This window comes from Hippocampus comes, unplaced genomic scaffold (assembly GCF_001891065.2).
Source record: "Hippocampus comes isolate QL1 unplaced genomic scaffold, H_comes_QL1_v1.1 scaffold36, whole genome shotgun sequence".
Classification (NCBI taxonomy): domain Eukaryota; kingdom Metazoa; phylum Chordata; class Actinopteri; order Syngnathiformes; family Syngnathidae; genus Hippocampus; species Hippocampus comes.
Genome location: NW_017805695.1, coordinates 6175720 through 6191719, shown reverse-complemented (window position 1 = coordinate 6191719; position 16000 = coordinate 6175720). Strand labels below are relative to the sequence as shown.

Below are 16000 nucleotides of genomic sequence, written 5' to 3'. Positions count from 1 at the left end.
GCTGACAAAATGAGTCTCTCCGTTTTGAAGTGAAATAACAGATGTCGTGATAGCAGCACTCAAGTAGCGTTATGTACATTTTTGATGTGTCCATTTACATGATGACAACATATAAGTAAAAAGTTTAATCTATGTTTTCAAAGCATTCCCGACTGGCACTGACTTGCAATATGTAATGAAAACTCTGTACCATTGATGCCAGGCTGGTAGTTGATACTCCTAGTTTGGAAAGACAAACTACACTTATGCAAACAAACTACTTGTCCCCCTGGACACCAAGAATAGTTCTGAAAGAAGACAAAGTATTTTCTTTTACATTTTATCTCCTGAGTTGCAAAATAACTTGGAACATATCATCCCACACACTCCCCATCTGTGTGCGTCATGTCAGTGTTCCAATGATGTCACAGTGCCCAGAAGCCATTTTTGGGATCGTGTTACCTTGAGCATTTTCTTTATGCCAGTGTCTTCCACAAAATGCATGCGCCTCCCAACGTTGTTCTTTTCAAATGTTGAACTCTTGCAAGGTCTGTGTCGAGCCACTGATCACGTCGGTCTACATGTATGTGCTGTTTTGTGCTAGGAATGGGCTCTCTCCCTTGGGCTGGGAGTGTTGGCAGAGATAAAAAGCCCTCCTGCTGACTTTTTCTTTACTTAATCCTCCTTATAAATAGGCCACTGTGTCTATTTTACAGGCAATGAAGCAGGGAGTTCTGAGCCTGTCAGTGAGGTTCACAAGGGTGAGCAGGATGGCCAGCACTCACATGGTTGCAAAGGTCTCGTGGTTAAGACATTTAGAATATCATAGTGCCCATGCCACCTTTTTTTGTGATCCATGCACTTTCCCTCTCTCCGTTGGCATTAACACAGCCAAGATGAGCTCGTAACAGTCGGCGGGTAATAGGGAGACCAGAAAGGCAACAAAAAAAGAAAAGAAAGATGTTAATGTTAATTGTTTCCTAAATTAGAACACCAACATTGATTTTTTTTTTTACTCTTATAGATACCGTTAAATCTCTCATGGTCATATTTTTCTAGCAGATTTGTTTATCTTGCTATGACTAGATGAAACTTTAATGTTTCATAAAATCATGTTTGTTTTTTGCTAGCCAAATGATAGAACACCTTTTGTCGGTAAATCAGCTAATACTGAAACAATAGCTAATACACGGGTTTTTTTGCCTTTTTAAAATATTTGCGTGGACGTGACTGAGGCATCTTGAGAGCTTAAATATATTTATATTGTCCTTTATCAAACTGACTTGTGTAAATGTCCCTATCGCATTGTTGCTGCCCGGAGTTGGCTTATCGTGTTTGAATGCAATGTTCAATTGCTATACTTTTGTTAACATAGTCCACCACATTCTCTTATATTCATTCAACCCGGGCCATTTTAAAATGTTCAAAAAGAAAAATGGACAAAATGATTGTATACTTTATATATTTGTATCCCTTTTGTATTTTGAAGGTACCTAGTGCGGTGAAGGTTGATATGATTTAGAAATAAAAACAGGCATGTAATGCAGACAGTAAAACTCCTCTACTCTTGACATTTTAAAATCCTTGCCTGTCATCTGTAAATAGCGGGCCGTTTCGGGTCGATTGCACATGAAAACAGCACAGAGATGTGTAGAACCTCGGGGAGAACACTGTAAGACGGAAATTCACTAAACGAGGTTTTTGTCATAGATTGAAAACATTTATTTGTCTCTTACATTTTAGTCACAATCTTACAATTATCACTAATATCACTCAAACACGATGTGTTACTGTACTGCATTTATATTAACCAATTCATTGGTCGTTTCTGTGCAAGTCATTTTGTGGTCAGGTTAAGTTGAATATTCCCTCTCTTGGACAACCAACACTTTGATGCCAGCCTTTTATAAAAACCTCTGCTACTCCCTCTGAGGCAGCCAGTCATATATTTCTGGGCAGATCACCAACTGCAACCAATGTGGGGAAATATGAACATCTCAACTTTGGAAAAAAAATCATCTCCTCTTGCTTTCTGTAGTGGGTAAGGATGTGAATGATTATGGACTGACAGCATCACAGTGGTCTTGGACAAGGAGGATGGGGAAAATCCAACGGGAAACCACAATCATACTCATTGATAAGTAGATGGGTGGACCCTACAGAAAGAGGAGGTGGGCTCCAGCTTCTTATCCAGGTAATTAGTTGTGGGCATACTGGTAGCTTCGTGTGACACTCGATTCTTTTATTCCACCCAGGCAGACATGAACATCAACACTTTTCCTAGTTTTAACTTCATTGTTTTGTTTGTGTCCTTTCACAATTGAGGGAATTACATCTAACAACAGCTGCTGGCCTCTCGTCGAGTTAGTATTCACACACAGCCATGGCAAGCCAATTAGTGACCTCCGAGTGTATGAGCTTGTAAAGGTGTCATTTCATGAAGTGTCGGGGAAGGGGTGGGGGGGGGGCCATGTCCTGCAGTGCGAGGTCTCTTCCCAGAAAGTGAGTGACAGCAAACTCAGAGGGTGGCCATTGTGCCAGTCAGGTTTCAACGCTTTCCAGTGCTGTCGTCATTTACGAGGACAGGAAGCCAATCTGTTGTTGTTGATGTGTAAATGTATCCTTTTACAATACAGTATTCATTTCACAAATTCTTGGAATATGATTAGGCCGTTGGTGGGTTTAGATTGGGAGCTGATTGTTTTACATGTATCCCCCCCCCCCCCCCGTTATTTTCAAGAAACCACTGTACAGACTTGATTGCAAATGAAATTCCATGACAAATATCTTGCTCACAGTTTGCTCTGTGTTGAGGTAAATTTACTGGACCACAGACATTCCTTAACCCCCCCACCCCCTAGTTTATAGAGGATATAATGTCTCTCCAAACTTCATGTCCTATATTTTCTCTCATGTGGTTTGCACATCTTTTAACTTTATTGATGGAGACACGCCGGAATCATCTGCTTGGCCGTTTTATGGATGGATACAGCAGTTACCAAGGACACCAAAGTGAAAGAAGAAATATTTCAATTTTATGTCAGATACTTGACCTTCTGTTAAATGCCACTCCCAGCGCTCCGCAGATATAAAACAGTAACGCATTGCACCGATGAGTGCTATTTACAAGAAACTACTTTAAGAACCAGCAAAGGGACCCGCATTTGAGGGTAGATCTCTCTCGTTAGATAATTAACCTGCTGACTGCAACCTTTTTGCTCATGATATTGCTCTTTTGGCATGATGTAGGCATTACCAGGTTGGGTGAATTGTCAATTGTCATTCACCAAGTATATCTCAGGCCTAAGATAGTACATCCGTTCTAAACACTCTGGCTAAGCATCTTAGCGAGATCAAATATTCCATATCTTGTACAGAGACCCCTGATTCGTTACTTATGAAAAAGTGGGCCAACAATAATTATGGCTTGAGCTAATAAAACCTGAGCGGCCTCGTTTCTGTCATCTTTGCACTGTAAACGACACCCCCTTTTCTCAGAGGGTGTGACGGGTGAATGGTGAGCAGATCACTTATTCAGAGAAGCGACGTAATCACCTTGGCCGTGTTTGGCTCTAGCTGAGTGGGTGGAAACGCGACAAGTGGCGCATGTTGCCAAGTAACGGAATCTGTCAGTGCTTGTATAATTGTTGAAAATATACACTTCTCCAGAGTTCTTGAATAAGGCAGGTTGACTGCATAAAACATTAAATAAGATTTCTTTTAAGAATATTTTGATGGCAATAGCAAATATTTTTTCGTTGCATCTACGGTAATTTACAAACAGGTTTTAAAGGTAATTGCTAAGGCACGTTGGGGGGTCTGTTACATCCTGCCCCGAGCACTGTCATTCAAATGATCAGAAGTGTTGAAAATGTTACATGTCTCTCCACTGCAGCACACCAAGCCATTTACAAAATGTAAAGGGATCCAAGTGGTCTTTGAAATTAAAATACTAATGCTTTCCTCACGCATTTTGTTATCACACGTGTGCGCAATCTCTGTAGTGTGGTTTACACTTGTGGGAAGTGATCATTCTTTTTGAGGGAATCAAGCACATTGAGCTATATTTGTTTCCGATAGACTGTCTTACCAACCACCTTTCGTTTCATTTATTCATCTTTTTTTTTTTATTTTGTGTCAGTCTGGCAGAACAGGACACCACTTCTTTCCTCTGCTATAGTTGATATCCATCACATTACACTTGAGACTGTGTCCAAAACCCTACAGAGACAGATTTAAACTTGCAAGCCAGCTTTGATTCTTTAAACGGCGACTTAAAAAGAGGACTCTTTGGTCCATAACATCTATCAGGCTAGCGTGTTTAGCCGGAATGGAAATGGCAGAACGTCTCTGCTCCACTACACATTAATCTTTCACCGTTGGCTCATAATCTTGGAAATATTGTGGAGCGTGACCCCAGATGTTCAACATTTTGTGTGTGTGTGTTTTTTTTTTTTTTTAATTCTCTGTTAAGTTTTGCTCAGGCCATTTGCAGGATAGTTTGAACACTTACTCAAGTAAACAGCCCACAGTCGGCTTCCATGTTTGTGTAGACCCTTTGTGTTTAAAGAATTTAAACACGGAGGAATAGTAGCCTTTCTTTTCTGTGTTCCCACTAAAAAGTCTCATTATCAGATTAGTGAGAGCCTAAGAGACGGACCACAGCCCAGCCATCCTCACCTGAGCAAAACCCTAATCCAGGCTAATCTAATAATTGCTTCCAAATTCAAAAAAAGAAAAACAAAAAAGCAGTGCTGCAGGAATGGCGGCTACTTCAGAAGGCTTGCCTAGCATGGCTAATATAATACCCATGACTCCTTTTCAGGAACACATCTCTGCATGCCACAAAGGTTTTTCACTGCCGTTATTTAGTTGTTCTTTGTAAGTCACTGTCAAATTTCTTTGCTCTACTTTCCTCCTCCACCTGCCTACCCTTCCTTGATCCTTACGATCCAAAGGTTACTTGGGGAAGAATTAGGCGGCCTGTTTTTCAACAGTTGGCCTCTTATGAGTTGGTGTTGAAATCTGGTCAGCTTCAGTCGCACTGTATTTTAGATGTCGCTTTGACATTCATCTTGACAGTTATAAAGGCAGGTGTGGAGGGACACAGTCGGGGAACGTGATGAGCGACGTGTGCTCATATTTGCGATGAAATGTTTCTTCATGCGCAGCAGCTGTCACCGCCTCGACTTTATACCACAGTAAGAAATAGCATAACTGAGGTCGCAATTCTTTGTGTTAAAGTAGGCACCAAAATAATTCATCCACACTACACTTACCTGGATAAAGCTAACAAGCGACATTTACAACTTCAACTTTTGTCTTGTCCCTGTTGACTGCTGTATAGATGCTCTTGACTGCCTCCGAGCGTGCTTATGAGATTCATGACTGACGTCTGTTCCACATCCTCTGCATGTTGTTGCATCAGTATTTTTATATTATGATTATTTTTTTTGTTATGTTGACTACGTGGGAACACATCCTCCTTCCCGAAAGTGAGGAGCGCAGTAATGCCAAGACTTGGAAGGATGGATGGGTCCTCCTTTGACAACGGTGCTTGAGTGGTGACATACAACTGTCAAAATATCACTTCAAGAGCTTTTATTAGAAGTCAATCCGCTCACAAACAAGAATTGCAAACAAGATTTTCAGGCTGTCACTGTCAGCTTTGTATTATCTACATCTGACCGAATTGAGATCAGATACAGGTTACGGTTTCTGAGCAAGAGTGAAGAACACTGGTGCGGTGGTCCACCGGGAGCTCCTGCATACTGGTTGCCATGCCAGTGTTGCCTGGTAATAAGCAAGGGAGTTGGGATCTTTGTCTGGTTTGGGGCGGAGGCCGTCGCCTGCTGTCACTGGTAAAAAGGAGAACACCATGCAGAAAATGAAGGCGCTCTCATAATAGCTTGGCCTTTTTTTTTTTTTTTTGCACAGAAGCATATCACTTTACCCAGTGCAATTACCGAGTACAAGAAGAGCGTGGATTGCAGTATGGTAACAGGTATGCATACCCGTGACACTGTTCATAAATTAGAATCTTTCAATTGAATTTCCCTTTTAGGAGTAATGGAATGAACACAGCGGTGTCTCCTGCAGATTTGAAATAGGAGCAGCAGGTACCTTTGTACTGATGTTCTGGATTGAGGCAGCTGGGAATTGTTCCTTTATACATTTTCTTTGAACCATTTCATTGTTCAAGGTTGAGCTACATTCATCTATTCTAAGCTCTGACCAGGTCCCGTGACTGATAAAACCTTTGAAAACATAAAGACATCCAATACAAGAGCTGTGTCAAAAAATCGGTCTATTCAAATGGTAAGGTATGTTATTTAGGTATTTATTTTGTATTTGACTTTATTTTCAGAAATTTCTCAACTTCTCTTTCAGTCCCAATAACATAGCTTGTTGTATTGTGTGGAATAATTCTACCCGGAGGAGTGATACCATAGCACTTGGTCCGAGCACTCCATTTTAAGGCAACAGTCGATGCAAGACTATCAAACTTAACCAATTAAAATGTAGAACTCAAATTACAAAGTATATACTAAGTACTGCCTCTAATTCAGTGACAATTAATATGAACAGTATTATCCTTATAAAAGCAGACTATTTTGATTTATTATGATGGATTACATTTTGGAAACTTGTGCACTTTATCAAATGGCCCTGATGTGTAAATGAAGATTTGATCTGGGAATGACTTGTCTATTCAATGTTTGACAGTAATTATTGAATAATATATCGTTGTTTTTTTTCAAGCAAAAATTGCATCTTTTGAGGATGTCCTGCTTTTCTCTTATCATGTCACTTGAATATTTTCAAGGCTAGTGCACAATACTCTCAGTGTGGAGACCTTAGCTCCGATTTAGTGGTGCCCTCTTTTCTGCAGGTTATAGTTAAACCTTGTTGACAAAAGCCCACGCAGGTCAATAAAGAGACAAGACTGAGATTCAGTCTGAACCTAACTGTCATTTTGGTTACAATAGCTTGACAGAGACATTGTACCTGGTCTGATTGTATCCTGTTAAATGTCTCTGCTGTCAAGACAAATAAGGACGCCTGACCTCTTTGTTTGGGCTACATTTGAGCTTCATGCTCTGGTGATTTCTTTGTGAGGTTCATGCTGGAAAATACCAAGCCAGTGTTGGTTGACACTGGGCTTTGCAAGAAACTACAGTTTTGGTTTGAGATTAGTCGGGGGAGAGAACAACACTTTAACAGAATAATTTAAACAGCAGTCCAAAAATATTCCAACCAAAAATTGATCATGGCCAACAATATAACCTAAATTTGAATAGCCACACCCTTTTATTTTTGTTTAGGGGTTTTCTACTCGAAGATTAAACCAGATAATTGCCGTCTGTCTCACGCATGCACGTGCGCGCGCGCATACATACACACACACACACACACACACACACACACCCACACACACACACACACACACACACACACACACACACACACACAAACAGGTACTGTACTGTACATGTACATGCATGCAGTGGTTTGCTGTCAGGCCATGAAAGATCTGCCAGTAGGCTCCCGTTCCTCCCAAGATGCTACCCTTCATTCCCACTTCAATTACTCTTTTCTCTGAGGATGAAGCTTTCAATGATTTCCATCTTAGATTTCCCTTTTAACTTTCAAAAACTATCTTGCCCTTGCCAGGAGTGATGGATGGTTTGTGGCTTTGCTCATAAAATACAGTGCTGTCTGTTAATCCAGGCTAGAGTTCCAAAATTTGATGATGGAGTTATGATAACTTCAAAGCATCAAATGGTTGTAATTATCCCCACCCCCCCAAATCCAAATGGAAAGCATCTTCACATTCTTTTATTTTAATCTGTTTGTTCTTCACTCCATTTTACATGCCCTCTGACTATAAGGATTATATGGTTTACTTTACATTCCAGTGCAGCAGCAGAACTTTGCATCTTGCTAACTATCTGACTGTGACAATAGTTATAACCATCTCTTCACTCATTCAATAGCTCCATCATTCAATGCTCCAGTTAGAATTCATTGGCCACAGGCAGTCGATGTCCTTTCTTGACCATGTTGTTCACTGTCCTATCCGCTGCTCTTGGCACTCCAGCGACGTGGAGATGCTTTTAAAGAGAGCATAGTTCCCAGAGCTAGATGCATTAGTGTTCCCATGCATTCTGAAAAAAATGGATAGGATCTTTTCCGTTCAGTGCTCACAGTAAAAGCCCCCTGTCCAGCCTCCTAATAGGCACAAAACCAACAAAGATATTTGCCTCTGCCTCCGAATTCAGCTCTTCAGAGATCTTATATAGTTCTAGGATTAGTTGGATATTGATGTGAAGTCCAGAGGTCCAATTCTGAGCTCCTTTTATGTTTCGTATTCGGTCACATGTTGTCCATTTTGTTTGTGCATTTCAGAAGAGGTCTGCTGTCTGGTCTCATGCTGCTATTTAATCCGGTGATATTGATTCTGCTGCTGGTTGAACAATGACCTGAAAATGTAAACATGATCATTATTGGTGTTCGTTCATTGTTGTCAGTGGCAGAAAATCTTTGCGAGCGATTGATATTCTTGGTATTTGACGGGATGGCTAACAATGTTGCCGCTGGTGTAAACAACGGTGTAATCTGCTTGCCTTTAGAACTGGGTGACAGTGACTGTAATGTCCGAGAGATAAACATCTGGCGACTGTGGTTATTTCAGTCAATGCCTCAGCATGGCTGATATCTGTCAAGCCAAGACTCCGTTCCACCATCTTGTCACTTGAAAACCATCCTCTGCATGTGCCTTGCTTTGACATGGTCCACTGAGGCAACCCACATACAGTTGGTATTTGATATGGGTAATGCATCGTTGGTTTTCATCACTGTGTCATAACTTGTTGAGACAGATGTCTTTATTATTCCAATTGTCTCCACGATGGAAGTGAGCCTGTCATTTTTATGTCTCTTGTCACTCAATGAATCTATCCACGCACCCATTCCCTGCGCTACTTATCATCAGGGTCATGACTGGGACTGGAGCATATCCTAGCTGACTTTGGGACACAGGCAAACCACTCGTTGGACTTTAGTGAGCCAAGCATCCGGCATTAAGTGCAAATCAATCACATCCTTAACATTCCTCCCATGCTTTTAACATTTTTTTTTTTTATTCAATTTTCTTTGAGGTGCTGTGCATTTTTTTCAGATACATGAACTCCACAACTTCTGTCATTTGCCTACAAGCACCAGTGAACTTGATATCGACTCATGCTTATGCTTTTGCAGTGGATTCATGCAACGCGCCGATTTGAGGGTGACTTCCACCTGATATTTTAGTCAGCCAAGACAGGCTTCGGTGCACTGAATCGGAAGAGGAGAATCCCTGTGTGCAGACATTTTATCCTCTCAGTATCAGACATTCGTCTTCAACCTACTTACTTACTTCCACTTTGTTGTCAGTTACCTTCATCGGACTGGATGTTAATAATGTATTGGACCTGCTTCTCTGACTGGTGCATTAGTGTATTATTGTAAACAATTCCCGGAAAGTGCATATTGATCCCTATAATATCCAGGAGTACCCACTCAGCTTTTGTAGTTGCAAAGCCAATTTTCCCATCCATTAGTTTTCTGGGCTTTGGGTCACCATAGCAGCAGATTAAGGAAACAAAGGGAGGGGTCATTGCACGGGTCGCTTCCGAGGGCTGTCACGAAAGAATCCTAAAGTTGTCACTCAACCGCCTGATGACATATATATATTTTATGGAACTATAGCACTACTCTCAGTTTGCCACAAATGACTGGATTCTGTTTTGAAATCATTAAAAAAGGCATTGTATTAACTTTTGCATGCTAAATTTCGACATCTGGACCTTATCTGAGAACAACGTGGATGACATCTTGTGATTTGGATTTGTACTTGCAGTTTTCTTAACATAGTGCTTTATAATAGTGGTTATCGTAGTCCTGGTTTGTCTTTTTTATCACTGAACATTTCCCTTTCAACTCTTCCCACTTTGAAGCTCCCTCAGAAGTTAGGCTGTTGTTTGTCCTGCTTATCTCTTTGTTTGTCCCTCTCTGCACTCAGTCCAAGCATTCCTTTGTGTGCTCAGTGGGAAATCATGAGCCACATTACAGGTTTCGATCTACAGTGGTTGCACAGGCAAAGAAAGAATCATTGTATTCACTGATGCTGCAGTTGTCACTTGTGTCTCGCTGTAGTCATCCCGAAACCTCATTTGTCCAAATCTGATGAATTTCATATTTTTTCCACAAGTCGATACTGTTGGTCACTGGGTATCAACAAACATGAGTTTTAATGGTTTCAGAGATACAGTATATGGGTATTCCGGCCGACACCAGCAATACAGTAGAACCATACTTCTGGTTCGGTACCCGCAGATTTTTCAGCCTGGTCCCTACCCCCCACAAATACCAGCGGTCCTGTGTATATTCATTTATTTACGTGTCTATTTTTAAAGTGCGTTTTTGGGTGCCCCTATGAGACAATCAGTGCATGTTCCAAAGATGTAGGTCACGGCCCGGTGCACCTGACCTTCTTCTTGGTTTGAGCTGCAGCACTGTGAACTTTGCAGACATCCTCAAATGTGATAGACGGTGCCTCCCTATGTCTCATCACTCTCCTCCCCTCGTCACTCATCATGTGGTTGGCGAAAACACCTCAGCTTTGTGTGCTGTCTCTCTCTGCAGGGACTTTTCCCGGAACTCATTCTCCTTTGTGCACTCAGGAACACACTCTCACATATATACACAGACATTACGTCAACAGGTATGAAGTAAACGTCATTACACAGCTCTTGCACTCCATTTCAAAATGCACACAGAGTATCATACTGCATGTACAAAAACTTGGCCAAGGCGGCTCAGCCTGGGGGGAACTTGGCTGTCTCACAACTCAGCAGCATGCTTGGCATTGAGGCTTTCCGGTACTTATTTGAAGTGAATGTTAGGATGCTCTCTCTTCCTCGTTTTATACAGATCAAATTCACAGCCTCTTAAGAGAGTTGCACGTGGCAGGATGCCCAAACTCACTCTTTTAACTCCCGATGGGTATGTGACTGATTTTCCTTGATTGACCATGAGGAAAATTAGCAAATCATTTTTAATGAGTCGAGAGACATGTACTGTGCAATGTTATGAACTCTTGTTTCTAGGCCAGTGTGGTGTGTGGTGTATGCTGGAGGTATGAATGTCTAATTCTGTGTGTTGTAGGTGCCATGTACATGAGCCATGTACATTTTTTATGCTTCCTATTGAGTGCCATTCTGTTTTGTTTTGTTTTTCCCGATCGGCACGAAACTGTTTCTCAATTATATTATTTGGACCTTCAAATCGATTCCTCGTGTCATCAGATTTCCTCACAATTTTGATATAACCATGTAAAGCCAAAGTTGACCTAACCTCAACTTCACAGGCACAACTTGAGGGGAGAAATGTTGCTCGTAGTGTAAATTATCTGGCAATGGGTGTCCTTGTGATATTTGTAAATCGGTCTGCCACACTTGAGTTGCCACTGAAGAAAAGCCTGCTGGACTGTGACCCCCACTTGTCTGCCAGACCTGCCTGCCAAAAAATTGCCACAGCTATTCTTGCTTTTTAAACCAAACGGCGTCATGGAAAGACGTCGCTGAAGGGCTTTATTTGCTTCACAGCCAGGGCAAGCGCATAAACTGGAACACTAGTATTTTGCCTACCGAAAGCCATTTCAATCAGAACATGGAAAATAAATAGGAATAAGGAAGAGACTGTCGCTTATGAGTAGCAAAAAAAAAAGAAAATGTCTTCTCACCTTGCATACTAAATCAATGGATGATCTTAGTGCCATTTTGCAGAATAGACTTTTTTTCTTAAAATCCAACGGACAATCTTTGTAAGGACTGATGAGGGTCAAACATTGAGGTATTGTCTTGGTTTCAACAAGCTCTTTGATTTAATATTATTGAAACATTTCTCTTTTGGCTTGGCTCCAGTCTCAAGTTTTTCAATACGTGCAGACACATCCCTCCCCCATAACACACAACGCCCACACATTGCTGGTCGGTACGCTTCATCGCTTCTTAGGAATAGACCGTTCCTTATGATAACAAACTTGACATCAGGTATGCTAACTGGCAGATGGGGACTGCCTTGACACATGATAGGGGTCCATTGTGGTAGGTGTTGGAACATGAAGAGAGATTATTGCTAGAGTTCAAACATAGTAACACCAAGTGGACTTGACACTGACGGATGTTTGTATTACGCAGCTGAATAAGGTTACGCCGCTGCAATCTACGAGAGCAATAATAAACATACTGTTCATCGTGGAACTCGGTTGAGCATTATCTTTGAAAGAGCCAATCCAGCGTCTTGCATGGAATCTCATTGTCTTGTGTAGCTGTACTCAATGTTGTGACAAGTCCATAGTAAACTGAAATACACCCTGTGTACAAGACTTGTTCAATTTGCATGCTCTGTTCCGAGTTAAACTAATTCCACCGCTACCAAGGAACATGATGTTGCACATTAAAATGACGGCGGTTGCATTGTGTTCTTGGAGCTTTGGCTCAGGGTTCAGTCCTTTCGTTCCCTGCAGTGAGATGTGGTTAAATAGAGCAGAAAAGACGTATCTCTCAGTCCTGGTCGATGCGTCATAAAAGATTCAAGTGTGCGTGAGGATGTGTGTGCAACACTTGGTGTCGCATTTGAGAGCTGTCTTTATAAAGTGATGGCACAAGACTAGTGTGTGAGTGAGTGAGTGAGTTTGTGTGTGTGTGCGTGTGTGTGCATGTGCGTGTGTGGCTGCATATTAGATTGGAAAACCCATGGTTTCATAAATTTAAACCCTTTTTGCCCCCTCTAAATTGAGATAATGTTGAAACATTCTCACACAAGGTCGATTGGCCCTGTTATTTATTGTCTGTCTTTTCTCCTCTCAGTTTTATCCACCGGGACTGCTGCCATCCAGTTCACCAGGGAGCCCAAGTCTCAGGATGCCCTGCATGGCCGTAGCGCCATGCTCCGCTGTGAGGTCAGCGATCCGACTGACATCACTTACAGCTGGCTCCACAATGGGCAGCCCCTGGAAAACAGCGAGAGGAGGCACCAGGAGGGCAGCAATCTCAAATTCATCACTGTGGACCGCCGACAGGATGCAGGAAACTTTGAGTGTGTGGCACAGAACACTGCCATGGGCGAGGTGCTCCACTCCACGAATGCCTCCTTCAACATCAAATGTAAGTGTTCCATTTTAGATTGAAAGCACCTCATTTTCCTGTGTGAAAATGACCAGTTGACAGGGTTTCATGATGGCAAAAAGGATGTTTGTCCAGTTTCTGGATCAGAAAAGCAAGACAAAAGTCGCAGTAGGTGGCGGCTAAAAAGTTGAGGGAATGGTTCCACTTTGTTGCCTTTTTCTTTGAGGCTTCCTCTCCTTTGCCCAATTGAAACTGGAGATGAGCGCCACCGAGCATGTGTTTCTTGTTGCTTGTAATAAATTTTTATTTCCATGTTGCATCACATGCTCTTTTCCCATGTGTGTTTAGTCTAAATGTTGCAGAGTTGCTTTTACCTTCTAGCGATGTAATTGACTTTGATCAACGACAAACCCTTTTCTTGCATTGCCTTCATTTGCAGCATAGTCAACATCATTGGTGAAAAGAAAGCCATAGCAATCCTGTTTAGTGATAAATAACAAGCTGGTCACATTGTGGAGCAGCCTTTGGTACTAGTTGTTACGGCTGAAGTTTCCATTTGAAATACTGCCTTTCTCTTTTATCATTACACTTAAGCAGAAATGTGCCTTTGTTTTTTGGGGCGGTTGCGTGGCAGGTGTCAATTTTCAAAGGATGATTACAATCAAACAAGACCTCCTAGTTGCAAACTGAAAGTCTGTCCTAAACACGGAGGGATAGGGGTGAACCTCACTTCTGCATTGCATCTCCACGAGCAGATATTTGTGGCCTGTGATGTTAAGCACATCGTGTCATTGTCATAAGAAACTCATCAGTTTTCGAAAGCTTCTCTCAAGGGAAAGAGGCGGCTTTAATGTGTTTTAATTAAAGATGATCCACTATCTTAATAAAGCTTATCAAACAAGTTGGACATGAAACACCAGTTCTCTTGACATGTTTAATCAGCAACTATATCTGGTGGCATTAGCATTTCCATGCATTGGATGACCCCCCACCTCCCATTTGTATACAGTATAGCTGAGTGTAATCCCTCTTGAAGAGTGAAGTGCATTCCTCACACAGTGTAAAGAGTAAACCAGATAAAAAGCCCACCCAGATCACTCAAACACTCGGCCAATTTCATCGTTTTAGTTTGATGCAGCAGCACGGCGGACGACTGATTAGCACGTCCGCCTCACAGTGTTGAGGTCCAGGGTTCGAATCTGCCGAAGTGGTTTGTATAATGGATGGATAGTTTGATGTAGACGGGGCTCGTTAGCAATGGATGCATAGATTGTGTGGGAGGTCAAGCATCGTTCAGAGTTATACTAGCTGCCACAGAGTGTTCCTGTTTTTTTCTGCAGGTTCCAGATATAGACAACAGTTTTCAGAGGAAATCCCAGTGAGAAATCCTACTTTCATTTTTGAAACACTCAACTATTTATGAATATGGAATCTAATATTAGCCAACTTTTTTAAAAGCAAATGAACAATGAAGATTGTTATATTATAGTTAAACCGCTGCCGTGACATTGCAGTACATTGGCTGAACAATGCTGGCTTAAAGGCATTCTTCAGTGATATTCACACATGACTGGTTAACCTTTTCCATGAAAATTTCAAACCGATTGCTTGACATCAGATTAATGAGAAAGCACATCATAGATAGAAAATTAATTCTTCCCTTTTGACTGGCAGTGCTTTTGCATTGCTGTGCAAAGGGATGTGTGGAGATTAATTAGCAGTGCAGTGCAGTCCTGTAAGGGTAAATTGAAACCTTCCACATCAAACATAATCTCTTCTAGGAAGTTGGTCAACCCTCAGTCGACTTAAAGAACCTGCAAAGTAAAAAAAAAAATGTCTTGCTTATTAAAATAAAAATCTGAAAGTGTATCAACTGAGACTTCAAAATTGTGAAAAATTCAGCCTGCGACTTCATGCAAAGCCCACTATTCCAATATAGCTGTATTTTCCTGATAACTTGGCAAACACTGTATCTTCTTAGTGTGTTGCAATGTAGATGTTCCCCAGTTCATATCAGTAATGAATCCTAAAGAATTAATTTGTGTGCCATGCTTGTTTTTGTGTATCAACTCATCTGTCTTTGTGAAGAGGTGCACGTTAGCTTTTCTCTGTGGATCGCTTTACTTGGATCAGACCATGTTATGACAAATGCTCTCATATTTCCCCAACATACATTTAACGGGTGATAAAACCACACGCAGCTTTTAAAGACCCCCTCTAGCTCTAATTCTGCTTGAGTGTTCACTCATGCGTATGCTACTTTGCGTGCATCGTAGTAAATATGAGCTATAGGGGGAAGGGCAGGGTGCTCTACATGTACTGTACCGCCATCGGTTTTTATCCCCCCGACTCCCCCACCCCAGCCTGTGGCGAGAGCGAGAGAGTTAATTTATCTTGCTCTCAATGGTGGGTAAGCAAATCCTGTCAGTTGAGAGTTATTCAGAGTAATTATCCCCCTCTGTGTTCACTAATAGGGGTTCAGCCCACCCCCCATTCTGTTCCTTTGACCTGCCTGGTCATTGGGTCTCCGTGGCGAAACCACGTCCAGCAGAGTCGTCGGGGCCATGCCTCGCCTTTGTCAGCATGTTTGTTGGTCCGGCAGGCGACGTTTTGCCTGACGCCTGCAGCAACGTGCAGACAGTCCGTTTGGGAAATTTGTTGCATGCATTGGCAATTGACTTAAGAAACGCACTCAATCTTTGCACTCCCTATTTAATCTGCAAACCTGCACTGAGCCACACGAACAAAAACAAACACACACATCATCTTGTGCTAATCACTGTGAGTGTCCCTAACCTACATTTTATGAAGAGATAGCTTTGTGTGCTCTTAAGACATCCTTTCTGATC

General features: G+C 41.8%; 1 protein-coding gene across 1 annotated transcript in view; it reads left to right on the top strand.

Annotated features, from left to right (window-relative positions):
• Positions 1-16000, top strand: part of ptk7b (protein tyrosine kinase 7b) — a 74984-nt gene that overhangs the window by 29797 nt on the left and 29187 nt on the right. Inside the window, exon 2 of the mRNA XM_019881922.1 lies at positions 12894-13190. Within this exon, the coding sequence (XP_019737481.1) occupies positions 12894-13190 (297 nt within the window). The remainder of the gene's footprint in view (positions 1-12893; positions 13191-16000) is intronic.